General features: G+C 46.3%; 1 protein-coding gene across 1 annotated transcript in view; it reads left to right on the forward strand.

The window, feature by feature from the left end:
• Ubtd1 (ubiquitin domain containing 1) overlaps positions 1 to 12461 on the forward strand; it is a 60747-nt gene extending 48286 nt beyond the window's left edge. The window contains exons 2-3 of the mRNA XM_005352288.2: positions 9703 to 9930; positions 11381 to 12461. Of these exons, the coding sequence (XP_005352345.1) occupies positions 9703 to 9930; positions 11381 to 11766 (614 nt within the window). The 3' untranslated portion in view covers positions 11767 to 12461. The remainder of the gene's footprint in view (positions 1 to 9702; positions 9931 to 11380) is intronic.
• Positions 12462 to 13251: the final 790 nt, after the last annotated feature.

Here is a 13251-nt window from a genome sequence, read left to right on the forward strand (position 1 = left end):
ATAAGATTTATAACAAGTTATGTGGCATATGAGTTTTCATATCTTTTCTAGACAAAGTCTCATGTAGCCCTGGCTGGCCTCAAACTCACTCAGTAGCCAAGTACGGCCTTCAACGCTTGATCCTCCTGCCTCCACTTTATGAATCTTGGGACTCCAGGCCCGTGCCCATTGTATGTGATACTGAGGGCCAAGCTGTGGCTTTGTGCATGCTGGGCAAGCACTCTGCCAGCTGAGTTACATCGTCAGTTCCATTTTTTTTAAACTTATTTTTCTTTTCCTTTGAGGACAGGGTCTCATACTGTAGCCCTAGCTAGCCTTGCGTTTGCTATAGAACAGGCTGACCTCAAACTCCTGGCAGTCCTTCTGCCTCCGTCTCCTGAGTAGTACTGTTATAGGCCGATGTCCAGTTTGATCTCAATGTGTGTGCACGTGCATGAGAATGTGCATATTAGCATACGCATGCACACATGCCAAAGCATTCTAGTAGAAGTCGTAGGGTCAGACTATGGCCCTCACCTTCCACTTTGAACCAGTCTCTGTTGACTACTGCTGGGTAAACCAGGCTAGCTGGCCTGGTGGGGGGGGGGAGCAGGGTTTCTCATCTCACTGTAGGCGAAGCACATGGATTACAGACCTACACTATCTTGCCCTGCTTTTACATGGGTTCTGGGGACTTAAACTCAGGTTCTCACATTCATGTAACAAGTGCTTTACTCACTAAGTCATTTCCCCCAGCCCGTTTTTGTTGTTGCTGTTGCTGTTGTTTGGTTTTTTGTTTTGTTTTGTTTTGTTTTGTTTTGTTTTGTTTTGTTTTTTTTCCTGTTGTTTTGTTTGATTCAACTTCTGGTAAAATATATTGAAAATAAAATTTTAAAGCCATCATCAAAGCCAGCCATGGTGACACATGCCTTTAACCCCAGCATTCGGGAGGCAGAGGCAGATGAGGCCAGCCTGATCTACAGAGAGAGTTCCAGAACAACTAGGCTATGCAAAGAAACCCTGTCTTGAAAAACAAAACAACAAAACCAAACACAGTCATCATCAGTTAACTTATGTGCTTAGATGAAAAACTTCCTCTTCTGTTTTTGATTTTAGATTTTTCTTGTTGTACACACCGGTATGTAGAGGGTTCAGACATCAGGCATGTGTCCTGTGAGTTCAGAATTGGACCTAGAGTGCTGATATTTTTATGCTGCTTTTGACCCACTGATGAAGGAACCAAGCTGACCCAGAGATGCTGCCACTGCCCTCTAGTGCTGCAAAGGAGAACAACACTGTGTTGGGGTCCTGCTTCTCTGGTGTTAACTCTGCCTACACTTTGCTTCTGCCTCCCTCCATGAATGAGAGAAACTTGTAAGGCCTTGTGTCCCGGGTCAATGTGGGTGCTGTGGATACTTGGAGAGGCTCATATGTAGTGTCAGTCCACGGATGAGAAGTGTAAATGACTCTTAAGAAAGTTAGCTACTGTCTGGGTAGAGGAGAGATAACCCAGAGCAACGCTTTAAAAGGTTTATGAGCAAAGCTGCATCCCCAAAGAGGCTGTGAACAAAGACAACTTCCAAGGTGATGTAGAAACACTCAGATTACAGACACTACTGTCATGTCCTGCAGTTATATGGGTTCTAGAGATTTGAACTTGGATCATCACGGTTGAACAGCAAACCACCACAGGGGTGTTATTGAGAAGATCAGTCTGTTACACAGAGTACCCAGGAGAGAGGCATGTGTGCATAGTTACCGTTCAGATTTCCTTAGGGTCACAACTCAGTAAACCTCAGTGTCAGGCACAGCCAGGGAATGATGAAAATGTCTCAGAGCTTGCCTGTGTCTTCTGTAGGAAAACTGTGCTTAGCAGAGCATGCAGGCACATTCCTGTAATTCTAACATGGGAGGTTAGGACAGAGGGTTAGGGTTAGGAGTTCGGGGCTGGATTCTCCTTTACACTGCAAATTCAAGACCACCCTAGGCTGCCTGAGACCCTGTCTTCTTTTTGTTTTTTTGAGACAGGGTTTCTCTGTGTATCCCTGACTATCCCAGAACTTGCTCTGTCTACCAGGTTGGCCTCAAACTTACAGAGGTCCGTCTTCCTCTGCCTCCAGAGTGCTGGGATTAAAGGCGTGCGCCACCATGACCGGCAAGACCCTGTGTTTTAGAAAAGGAAAGAAAGGACGAAAGACAATGCTGACACTCAATTTTATCATTTTCTCAGTCCTCATCAAGTTAGTCCCATGCATTAAACCTGAACCTCTGCCCAGGCTAGAAGCAGCAGCAGACAGGCCAGAAAGAAATGACATACAGCAGCAAACGAAAACCACAAAAAGGCTCAAGAAGCTAAAGAGCACTGGACAGAGGGCAGAAGCGCATGCTCCAGTGTCCCTGAGGATGTCCTGTTACTAGCCTTGTCTCCTGATGGATCACTGCTCTGATCCGGAGTAATCACCACCAAGACCCAAAGGATCATGAGCAAAGGGCACAGGAATCACAGGGGAGCTACTTCCTTGCTCAGGGCAAAACATCTTCAAAACAAAGTTCATCACAAAAATATGTTTCCAAAATGTTTTCCTGTTTCTTTGGCACCTCCTTTCTTTCCACTGATCTTGTTTTGATTTTTGTGGTTGGTGGAGGGTGTAGGAATTGTTTTGTTTTTCTGTATGGAAAACCTGTAACCCCAACATGATTACCAAATAGGCTGCCTTCTACCCCTGTAGAAGCAATGTTGGTTTGTTTGTTTTTTTAATTTTTTTATTTTCGAGACAGGGTTTCTCTGTAGCTTTGGAGCCTGTCCTGGAACTAGCTCTTGTAGACCAGGCTGGCCTCGAACTCACAGAGATCCATCTGCCTCTGCCTCCCAAGTGCTGGGATTAAAGCCATACACCACCACTGCCCGGCCTAGCAATGTTGTTTTTTGTTGTGGCAAGGTGGTATGTGCACCTGGGTCCATTTCTGGCTTTCGTTTCTATTCTTTTGGCCTATTTGTCTGTCTTGTTGTTACATTCCACAAGTTCTGATGTAAAATATCCTTTGACTATTTCTTAACCTCCAGAAGTCTAGATGGCTCTTTTAAATTCTGCGAGATTTTTATAATCCCCTTTCCTTGGCTCATGTCTTAAAGACTCTTATTTCTTTTTTTTTAATTAATTAATTAATTTAATTTTGAATACAATATTCTGTCTGTGTGTATGCCTGCAGTCCAGAAAAGGGCACCAGACCCCATTACAAATGGTTGTGAGCCACCATGTGGTTGCTGGGAATTGGACTCAGGACCTTAGGAAGAGCAGGCAATGCTCTTAACCTCTGAGTCATCTCTCCAGCCCCCAAGACTCTTGTTTCTTAACTTTGCTGTTTGGTATCCTGCTGTAAATTCCAGTCTGAAGTACTGGTAAGCCTGATTCTTCTGCTGCCCACTGGCTCTGACTCATACTGCTTTATTTATTGCATCTTGTGACTTTTATTTTGTTTTTGACTATTTGTTTATTTATTTAGAGAGATTTCACTGGGTAACCTAGGTTGGCAGGAAACTTGCTGGCCTCAAACTTGTGATCGTCCTCCATCTTTTGAGTACTGGGGTTGTAGGCATGGGCCACCACTCTGGCTCTGCTGCTCTTCTACCCCAAGGTCTTACTGCATCACTGTCTTGGAAATCACTCTGTGGACCAAGCTAGCCTTGAACTCAGAGATCTACCTGCCTCTTTCTCCCAAGTGCTGGGATTAAAGGTGTGCACCACTACAATGGCCTCTGTTGGGTATTTTTGTTTTGTTTTGTTTTTGTTTTTCGAGACAGGGTGTTGGTGTAGTTTTAGAGCCTGTCCTGGAACTAGCTCTTCTAGACCAGGCTGGCCTCAAACTCACAGAGATCCACCTGCCTCTGCCTCCCAAGTGCTGGGATTAAAGGCATGCACCACCACCACCCAGCTTCTATTGGGTATTTTCAAGGCCTGGTTTGAAGCTGTTCTCCTCCAAAGAGGATTTGTTTCTCAGGAACACTTTCCACTAAATGTTGGCCACGGTTTTCTACTCACACAAGGAACTGTGTGTTTTGGAGTGCAAGCCACAGGATTTAGTAAAACCTCTCACTGTAGCCTCAGGCAGGCTGTTTAATCTCTCTGCATCTGCCCTGTCACCTATGAAATCGCGTCCTGGTACCTACCGCCTAAGGCTGCAAGACTGGGATGGGAGAGTGTACAGAAATAAGAAGCATCAGTGGTGGTCAGTGAGTAGCGTGAGTATCATGCTCTTGCCCGGAATAGCTCCACTCCTGCCCCTGCCAATGGGAGCAAACCAGTGCAGCCTTTGCTGCGTGGCTACTAACATGACCTGACCCTATTGAGAGCACAGTCTTGAACTTGCTATGTAGGTGAGGATGGCCTTGAACTTATTGTGTAGTCAAGGTGAACTTCAGTGCTTACCTGAGCTCCTGTGAGTTCTCAGCTCTCAACTTTGAGATGTTTGAGCTTCTAGATGCCTTAGAAACAGAAGCCTCTGCCCTGAGTCATGACCATGGTCTGGAATTGTCTTGGAGGTTATTTGGAACCAGGTAACAAGAAAAATGACACTTAACAGAAATGATTTGCTTCGGATACTGTAGGGATTGGTTGGCTATTATATTTTTAATTACTAGATCATGGATGTACCTAAAAAATAGAACAATTATCTGTATGTCTGAGGCCCTAGGCTCAATTCTAGCACTACAAAAAGAAAAGAGTCATTGTAACTATTTGGTAGAGTTATAAGATGTAATTGTATGTGTATGAGTGTTTGCCTACATGTAAGTGTGTGCACTGCCTGTGGAGGCCAGAAGAGGGCATTAGGGTTCCTAGATCTGGAGTTACAGACAGTTGTGTGGCTGCATGTGGAAGCTGGGATCCAAATAGGGTCCTCTGGAAGTGCAGCCAGTGCTCTTTCTTTTTTCTTTTTTTGCTACACCTGGTCTGTGTGCACCACGGGGAAGGAGAGAGACAACATATAAGCAGGTCACTGACCGATCAGGGCTGCAGGACAAGGACTAGGAGCCTTGTTGCTCCTGGCATCCCCAAGCAGGGGCAGAAGCGGGGTTTATGAATCACAAACACCTGTTGCCAAGTCACAGGTACAATTTTCCACCAATCAAGATTCAAAGATTAGGGGTTTTCCCTGTGTGTTCCATCACTGTCAACTAACACAGAATATAAGGTTTTCAGTCCAGCCAGATTCATTTGTTTTTTCTGTTTTTAGGAACAGCCATAACAAGTTAGAAAACTAAGGGGCGTAACAAACTATTTCTGTTGTCTAAGGAGAAGGTTGACCAGCCATTAGAAAGTTCCCAGCTCTCATAGGGCTTGAGAACCTGAACGGTGTTTGACTCTATGGGTAAAATGGAGTCTGAAGTCAAATGGCAGTGCTTACTTAGGACAAGGTGCTTTTGCCTGCTCCCTCACTCTTTTACTGCTGAGTCAGCGTTCCAGCCTCAAATTGTTCATATTTTTTAATCATGTGGAAAGATGACAGTAATATAAAATGAAGTAGAAGGAAAGTTGAAATTGTATAATGGCATGAAAATATCTTCAGTCCTTTCTGGGAGAAGGAGTGTAAAGAAATGCATCTAAGAGCATGATCCTAGGCAGAATACATACATACTCCTTTACTCAGGAGAGGAATAAATAGACTGTTTTGTGTGGTTGATTGGTCTTGAGGCAAAAATAAATAGCCCAATCTGGCCTTGAACTTGCTGTGTAGGCAAAGATGACTTTGAGTCCTGATCATCCTGCTCCTACCCCTAACTTCCAAATGTTGGAATTAAGGGTAAGCACAACCCTGCCTGGCTTGTTAACAGTCACTCCTTTTTGGTTTTGTTTGTTTTGCTTTGGTGTGTGTGTGTGTGTGTGTGTGTGTGTGTGTGTGTGTGTGTGTGTGTTTGGGTTTTCAAAATGTAGCCTGACTGTCCTGGAACTCATTCTATAGACCAGGCTGTCTTTGAACTCAGAGCTCTGACTCTCTTAATACTGGGATTAAAGGCATATATCACCACTGCCACAGCCCGCAGCCCATCATTGCTTTTGAATGGTGGATTTTTTTAAAAGTTTTTTTTTAAACTTTATTTTTATTTTATGTGCATTGGTGTTTTGCCTGGATGTCTGTGTGAGAGTGCCTCTGGAACTGGAGTCAGAGACAGTTGTGAGCTGCCATGTGGGTGCTGGGTGTTGATCCTGGGTCCTCTGGAAGAGCAGTCAGTGCTCTTAACCGTGTAGTCATCTCTCCAGCCCCTGAATGGTGGAATTTTGCAGCACAAAATTTAATTGTTCTTAATAATAAAAATCCACAGTCAGATATTAGTGGATGAAACTAAAAAATCAGAGAAGCAGTGCAGCCAGCTACTAGAAATGGAAAGACCTTTTACCTCTACCAAATCCTCAGGCTGAAGGGGCGACCCTGCCTCTACAAATCCTCAGACTGCATGATCAACTGAATCCTCAGACTGCCTCTGAGCTCCTGTCTCCTGCCTTACATTCCTCTCTCCACCCAGTCATATCCCTTCCTGTCTCCACCTTCCTAGTGCTGGGACTAAAGGCCTGTAACTCCCAAGTACTGGGATTAAAGGTTTGAGCCACCACCACCTTGCTCTAATTCTTTTTTAGACTGGATTAATCTTAAGTAGCCCAGGATAGCCTTGAACTGACAGAGATCCACCTGCCTCTGTCTCCCAAGTGCTGGGACTAAAGGTGTTGCCACCACTTCCTGTCCTCTATGGCTAACTAGTGGCTAGCTCTGCACTCTATAATCTTCAGACAAGCTTTATTTGTTAGATTACAAACAAAATATCACTACAGAAATCTAAGTAATTTTCTCCCAATGGCAGTATAGTAGAGTGGTAAGAGGCTGGGCTTGGCATCAGAAAGTATCATTTAGTATCTCTTTGGTTTTTGACAAATGACAAACCTTTGGTTTTCCCATCTGTTGGATTGTTTTGAGGTGTAGCTCTGTGGCAAGGTGCTTGCCTAGCATGCAGAAAGCTATTTTTTAAGGAAGGATCTTACTTCAGTCCCAAGAACTCACCTGTGTTCTGGCTTACTTGGCTGTAAATGGTTGGCGTTACTGCATAGACACAGACAGAATATTGTATACATAATAAATATTTTTTAAAAATGCATTTATGGCCTGGCGATGGTGGCGCACGCCTTTAATCCCAGCACTCGGGAGGCAGAGGCAGGCGGATCTCTGTGAGTTCGAGACCAGCCTGGTCTACAGAGCTAGTTCCAGGACAGGCTCCAAAGCCACAGGAAAACCCTGTCTCGAAAAAAAAAATCATTTATGTATACAGTATTCTATCCGCATGTATGCCTGCAGGCCAGAAGAGGGCACAAGATCTCATTACAGATGGTTGTGATCCACCATGTGGTTGCTGGGAATTGAACTCAGGACCTCTGGAAGAGCAGTGAGTGCTCTTAACCATTGAGCAAACCACTGAGCCATCTCTCCAGCCCCCCCATGATCCTCTTTAAAAGCTTAAAAGAGGGAGCTAGGCAGTGGTGGTGCACACCTTTAATTCCAGCACTCAGGAGGCAGAGGCAGGCAGGTCTCTGAGAGTTCGAGGCCAACCTGGTCAACAAGAGCTAGTTTCAGGACAGGCTCCAAAGGTACAGAGAAACCCTGTCTTGGAAAAAAAAAAAGACCTTAAAAGAGGGTTCATAATCACAATTCATTTGTTTTATAATGAAGCTGGGCTACTTTGAGGCTACAGACCTGTCATTAGTGCACAAGTGTGTCAGCTGGGAAAATCCACTAGCACCATAGTTTCTGATCTAGTGGGAAGAGCCTAACCTCTGCTTCAAGGCTGTTCAACCACAAAGGGCATCCTGGCCGCCATGGGACATAGCCACCAGCATGCAATATGCTTCCCTGATTAATCTGCCTGGTCTTGCTGTCTTAGTTTGTTATTTTTACATATATGTATCATTTCCAGATTTCTGTTATACTAAACATATACTTTTTTTGCTTTATGTACATTGATGTTTTGCCATAGGTGTTGGGTGGAATTACAGACTGGAATTACAGACAGTTGTGAGCTGCCATGTGGGTGCTGGGAATTGAGCCCAGGTCCTCTGGAAGAGCAGTCAGTACTCTTAACTTCTGAACCATCTCTCCAGCCCCCATATACTTCTTTATAATCAAAGAGCAAGATAAAAATGCCCAATAACAAGCTAGAGGTGGTGGTACATGCTCATAATCCTAAAATTCAGAAAGCTGAAGCAGGAAGATTATAAATTTCAGGTCAGCCATGAGACATCTTATTAACCTTTAACAACAACAAAGGTTGTACAGATAATCTCTAGCTTAAGATCTTTTTATTGTTTTTCCTTTTCTTCCTCCCTTTCTTAAAATATTACATTGTTGCCAAGCAGTAGTGGCACACACCTTTAATCCCAGCACTCAGGAAACAGAGGCAGGCAGATATCTGTGAGTTCAAGGTCAACCTGGTCTACAAAGTAAATTCCAGGATAACTAGAGCTACACAGAGAAACTCTGTCTTGAAAAACTTAAAACAAAAAATTGCTGGTGCTCTTGCAGAGGATCCTGGTTCAGTTTCCAGTACTCTTGTGGTGACTCAAAACCACTTGTAAATCCAGTTACCTCTTCTGACGTGTGTGTGTGCACATGTGTGCACATGTGCATGAGTGCCAACACCCACACCTACATGGAAATCAGAGGACAATTCTTTGTTGTTGTTTTTGGGTTTTTTTTTTTGTTTTGGTTTTGGTTTTTTGTTTTTTGGGTTTTTTTTTGTTTGTTTTTTTTTTTTTGGTTTTTCGAGACAGGGTTTCTCTCTAGCTTTGAAGCCTGTCCTGGAACTAGCTCTTGTAGACCAAGCTGGCCTCAAACTCACAAAGATCCTCCTGCCTCTGCCTCCTGAGTGTTAGGATTAAAGGCATGTTCCACCACTGCCAAGCCAGAGGACAATTTGTAGGAGTTGGTTCTTTCTTGACACCGCATGGGGCCCAGGGAACAAACCCAGGTCAGGACCTTAGCAGCAAGTGCCTTTACTCACCTAGCCCTCTCGTCAGCCCAAGATCTTTTGATTTTAGAAGATGTAGACAATCAGGAGAAACCACACCTGGCCTTTTAGTTTTGATCTTTTCCTTTGCTAGCAATGGCCAGTCCACACCTCCCCATCCTGGGGAAGCAGCTAACACTCAGCCTAGACTGTGTTGCTAAGCTGTAATGGTCTGCAGATTATAGACTCTGTGCATATTTTGTCTTGGAATATTTTCAATTTATGATGTATTTAGAGGTACATTGTAAGATGAGGTACAGTATATTTGTACAGAACATGCTTGGCTCGGGAGCTAGGGTAGCTCAGTGGTACTTGCTGCTCTACCAGAGGGCCCAGGTTCAGTTCAGGTTCCCATGTGGCAGCTCACAGCCATCCATAACTTCAGTTCCAGGAGATTTAACATTCTCTGCTGGTTTCCTTGGGCACCAACCATGCACATGGTACACACATATATAATAAAAATAAGTAAAAGAGACAAAAACATACTTGGCTGAATATTTTATTTTGTATCCCTAACTTGGGTTTCCAGACTCATTCTTGCTATTAAGAAAGTGTCCCAGTGCCCTAAATACGTAGGAAGCAGTGCAATAAAGTACCTGATAGGCCAGGGACTGTGAGAGGGCAAATTACAGCTTAAATGGCTTCAGAGATGCTGAGCCTCTGCGTCTGTCTTCCAGGTCGAAATGAGCCCTTGAAGAAGGAGCGACTCAAATGGAAGAGTGACTACCCCATGACTGATGGGCAGCTGCGGAGCAAACGAGATGAGTTCTGGGACACAGCTCCTGCCTTTGAGGGCCGCAAAGAGATCTGGGATGCCCTCAAGGCTGCCGCCTATGCTGCTGAAGCTAACGACCATGAGCTGGCTCAGGCCATCCTGGATGGAGCCAGCATCACCTTGCCTCATGGTAAGCAGGCAGGTCCCAGACTCTGTATCCTTGCAGGGGCTGGGGATGTCAGGGTTCATAGCACAGAGGTGGAGGAAAGTCACCACGTGTCAGTAGTTTCTGTTTAAACAGATGGGGATGGAGAAATATATATACATATACATATATATACACTTATTATATATATTATTCATATATATTATTCATTTAAACAACTCTTTCTGGCATGAACAGAGAAGCACAAGACATAAAGCCAGGCATGGTAGCACATGCCAGTGATCCAAGCACATGAGAGGTAGACACAGGAGGATCTGAAATTCAAGTTGAAGGCCAGTCTGTGTTACAGGAGTCTGTCAGGGAAGGAAGGAGAGAGGGAAGGGGGGGAAGTAGGAGGGAGGGACAGGATCCCCCTTTGCCTAATGAGAAGACAGAAAGACACCAATAAAACCTACAAGATGGGCCGGAGAGATGACTCAGTGGTTAAGGGCACTGACTGCTCTTCCAGAGGACTCAGGTTCAATTCCCAGTACCCACATGGCAGCTAACAAATGTCTGTAACTCCAAGATCTGACACTCTCACACAGACATACATATAGGAAGTCAAATTAAATAAAAATAAAGTACTAAAAACTACAAGCTAAAAACTTGCTGGAGGTACTTAGGGTCTCAGAGCACCCTTGTTAGGCAGTATAAAGGAAAGCAATACAGAGCTCCAGTCCCAGACCTAGGTCCTGACTGTTCCTTTCTCAGCTTGTGACCTCTCCTAGCTGCGTGACCCTGAGCAGGGCATGTCTCATGTTAAAACCTGACTCTTGCAACCACAAAGCATTGATCAGGATGTACATAATATCACCTAGTCCAGTACCAGCGCACTTAGGGGATGTTCAGTACTCAGTAAATGCATTCTTACTTGCATTACATTGTACCAGTAAGGAGATTGGGGCTCAGCCCAGCACCTAGCATGTGTAGTCAACCAAAATGTTGAATAAACAAGTGAGAAGTAACATGCCATGGCTGATGGAGCCAGCCCTGTGTTCTTCTGCCCTAGAGAATCCTGACTCTGGGATGAGCCTGGGGACTGGAGTAGCTGCAGAACGAGTTAATCTGCTTAGGCTGCTGTAAACAGCATGCCACACACGGGTTCCTTAATCACTAGAAATCTGTTTCTCACAATTCTAGAAGCTGGAAAATCCAAGGAACAAGTGACAGCCGTTTGGTTCTGGTGACGGTTCTCACCTCTTTGCTGTTCTCACATGGTAGACAGGCAGACAGGCAGAGAGAGGGTATGGGGAGAGTTCTCTGGGGCCTTTCCTTGTAAGAAAACTTATTCCATCAGATTATCCCAACTTTATCATTTACTCATGTAACTATTACTTTCAAATATGCTTCATCATAGGAATTTGGGGGACACAGTATTCAGTGCATGACAGCAGGTCCCTACACTCCACTGATTGCCCTCCCTTTCTCACAGGAACCCTTTGTGAATGCTATGATGAGCTGGGCAACCGCTACCAACTGCCCGTCTATTGCCTGTCACCACCTGTGAACCTGCTGTTGGAGCACACAGAGGAGGAGAGCCTGGAGCCCCCTGAGCCCACCCCTAGTGTGCGCCGTGAATTCCCACTGAAAGTGCGCCTCTCCACAGGCAAGGACGTGAGGCTCAATGCCAGCCTGCCCGACACAGTGGGGCAGCTCAAAAGGCAGCTGCACAGCCAGGAGGGCATCGAGCCATCCTGGCAGAGATGGTTTTTCTCCGGGAAGCTGCTTACAGACCGCACACGGCTCCAGGAAACCAAAATTCAAAAAGACTTTGTCATTCAGGTCATCATCAACCAGCCCCCACCACCCCAGGACTGACAGGCGGCTGACTCCTGGGAAGAAAGGCCATGGAGGTCCCCTTCAGGCTGTGGGGCTTAGGCCTGGAGCACAAGGTTCCCCGCCTGTTGCTGCCTTCCAGTGCTGTTGTCTTCTTCAGGGTCGCCTCCTGCCACCCTGCGGTATGGCTCTTAGTGAGCTATGAAGGGACTTGCCTCCCAGGGCACTGGGTCCACCAGTGCTCCGCACCCAGGGAGCAGTGCTGCCTGCCACACACAGGCCTTGCCAACCTTGTCAGAGAAAAGGCACCTGGCATTCTCCACTATAGGTTGTAGCCATGGGGGCCAGCCTGAGACCTTGGAACCCAGATCTGTCATCTGGTGCCACCACTGTGCTCACTTCAGTTTTCTGCTCAGGGTTGGAAACAATCGCTGTCTCTCCCCCACCTCCTTTATCCCTTCCCATGACTCTTCCCTGGGCATAGTGCCAGTCCCCTGGAGGGGAGGAAATCACCAGTGAGCCCCAGGGCTTGGAGAGCTTGAGGCGGGCCTCTCTGCCTCTCCCTGAACCCAGCACAATCGGCAGAGATGAGGCAGATGGCCAGGTAGCCAGGCTTTATGGCTGGGGTCTGCACAGGGCCATCCCCAACTGTAACCCAGGCAGGGTGGGGTCTGTCTGGTCCTGGCTCCAGTAGGGCCCTGTGTACAGACACATCTGTATTTTATCAATAAAGCCTTTTGTTCCTCTCTTGCCTAGCCCTTGACTTGCAGTCCACAGCATGGTGGAGCCCAGAGCTCCTGCTGGTTTGGGAACCGATGGGCACAGTAGAGCGTCCAACCTGTCTGTGTTCCTGTGGGTCCTGGAAAAAGTTACTTTACCTCCAAATACATTTTACTTTTCTCTAAAGTGGAGGTGGCACCGCCTGCCCTGCCTCCTGCAGCAGTTGCTGGGACGGTTAAGTGGGAAGCACATGTGAGAGAGGAAAGGAGTGCCACAGAAGGCAGCATGAGCTCTGTCTGCTGCCCTACAGTGCCAGCCTGGAGATGGGTGATGCAGTGCCCATGCTGTGTCAGAGCAAAGCTTCCACAAGTGTGTGAGCCAGAGACCAGTGGGGCAGTTCCTCTCTTTCCTCTGGGGAACTGTGCGCATCACCAGAAGGGGATCTCAGCTAAGGTGTCCCCGGGGGCATCACTTGTGGTTGTAGCAGTACAAAGCTGGGGCACTGGAGACCACTGGCGGGTTAAACCCAGGACTCCAGGCTGCAAGTCCCAGGTGTGGAGCTCAGTGAGTGGAGGTTTGCCTTTCCTCCCTGTACTCTTTGTTCTCAGAGAGTGTGGCCAGCCTCTCCCAAGGCAGCCTGGCATTGCCTAGTCTCCTCCTCAGCTGGCCTTGGCTCTTCACGCTGGCTTCCCAAGACTCTTCCCTTAAAGCAACATTGTAAGTTCTGCTGAGGGCTCTGGGAAGAGCAGGCAAACAGATGGACAGGGTCTGTTATGGCTAATGGACATGCCATTCAGCATAGCCATG

This window comes from Microtus ochrogaster, chromosome 8 (genome assembly GCF_000317375.1).
Source record: "Microtus ochrogaster isolate Prairie Vole_2 chromosome 8, MicOch1.0, whole genome shotgun sequence".
Classification (NCBI taxonomy): Eukaryota; Metazoa; Chordata; class Mammalia; order Rodentia; family Cricetidae; genus Microtus; species Microtus ochrogaster.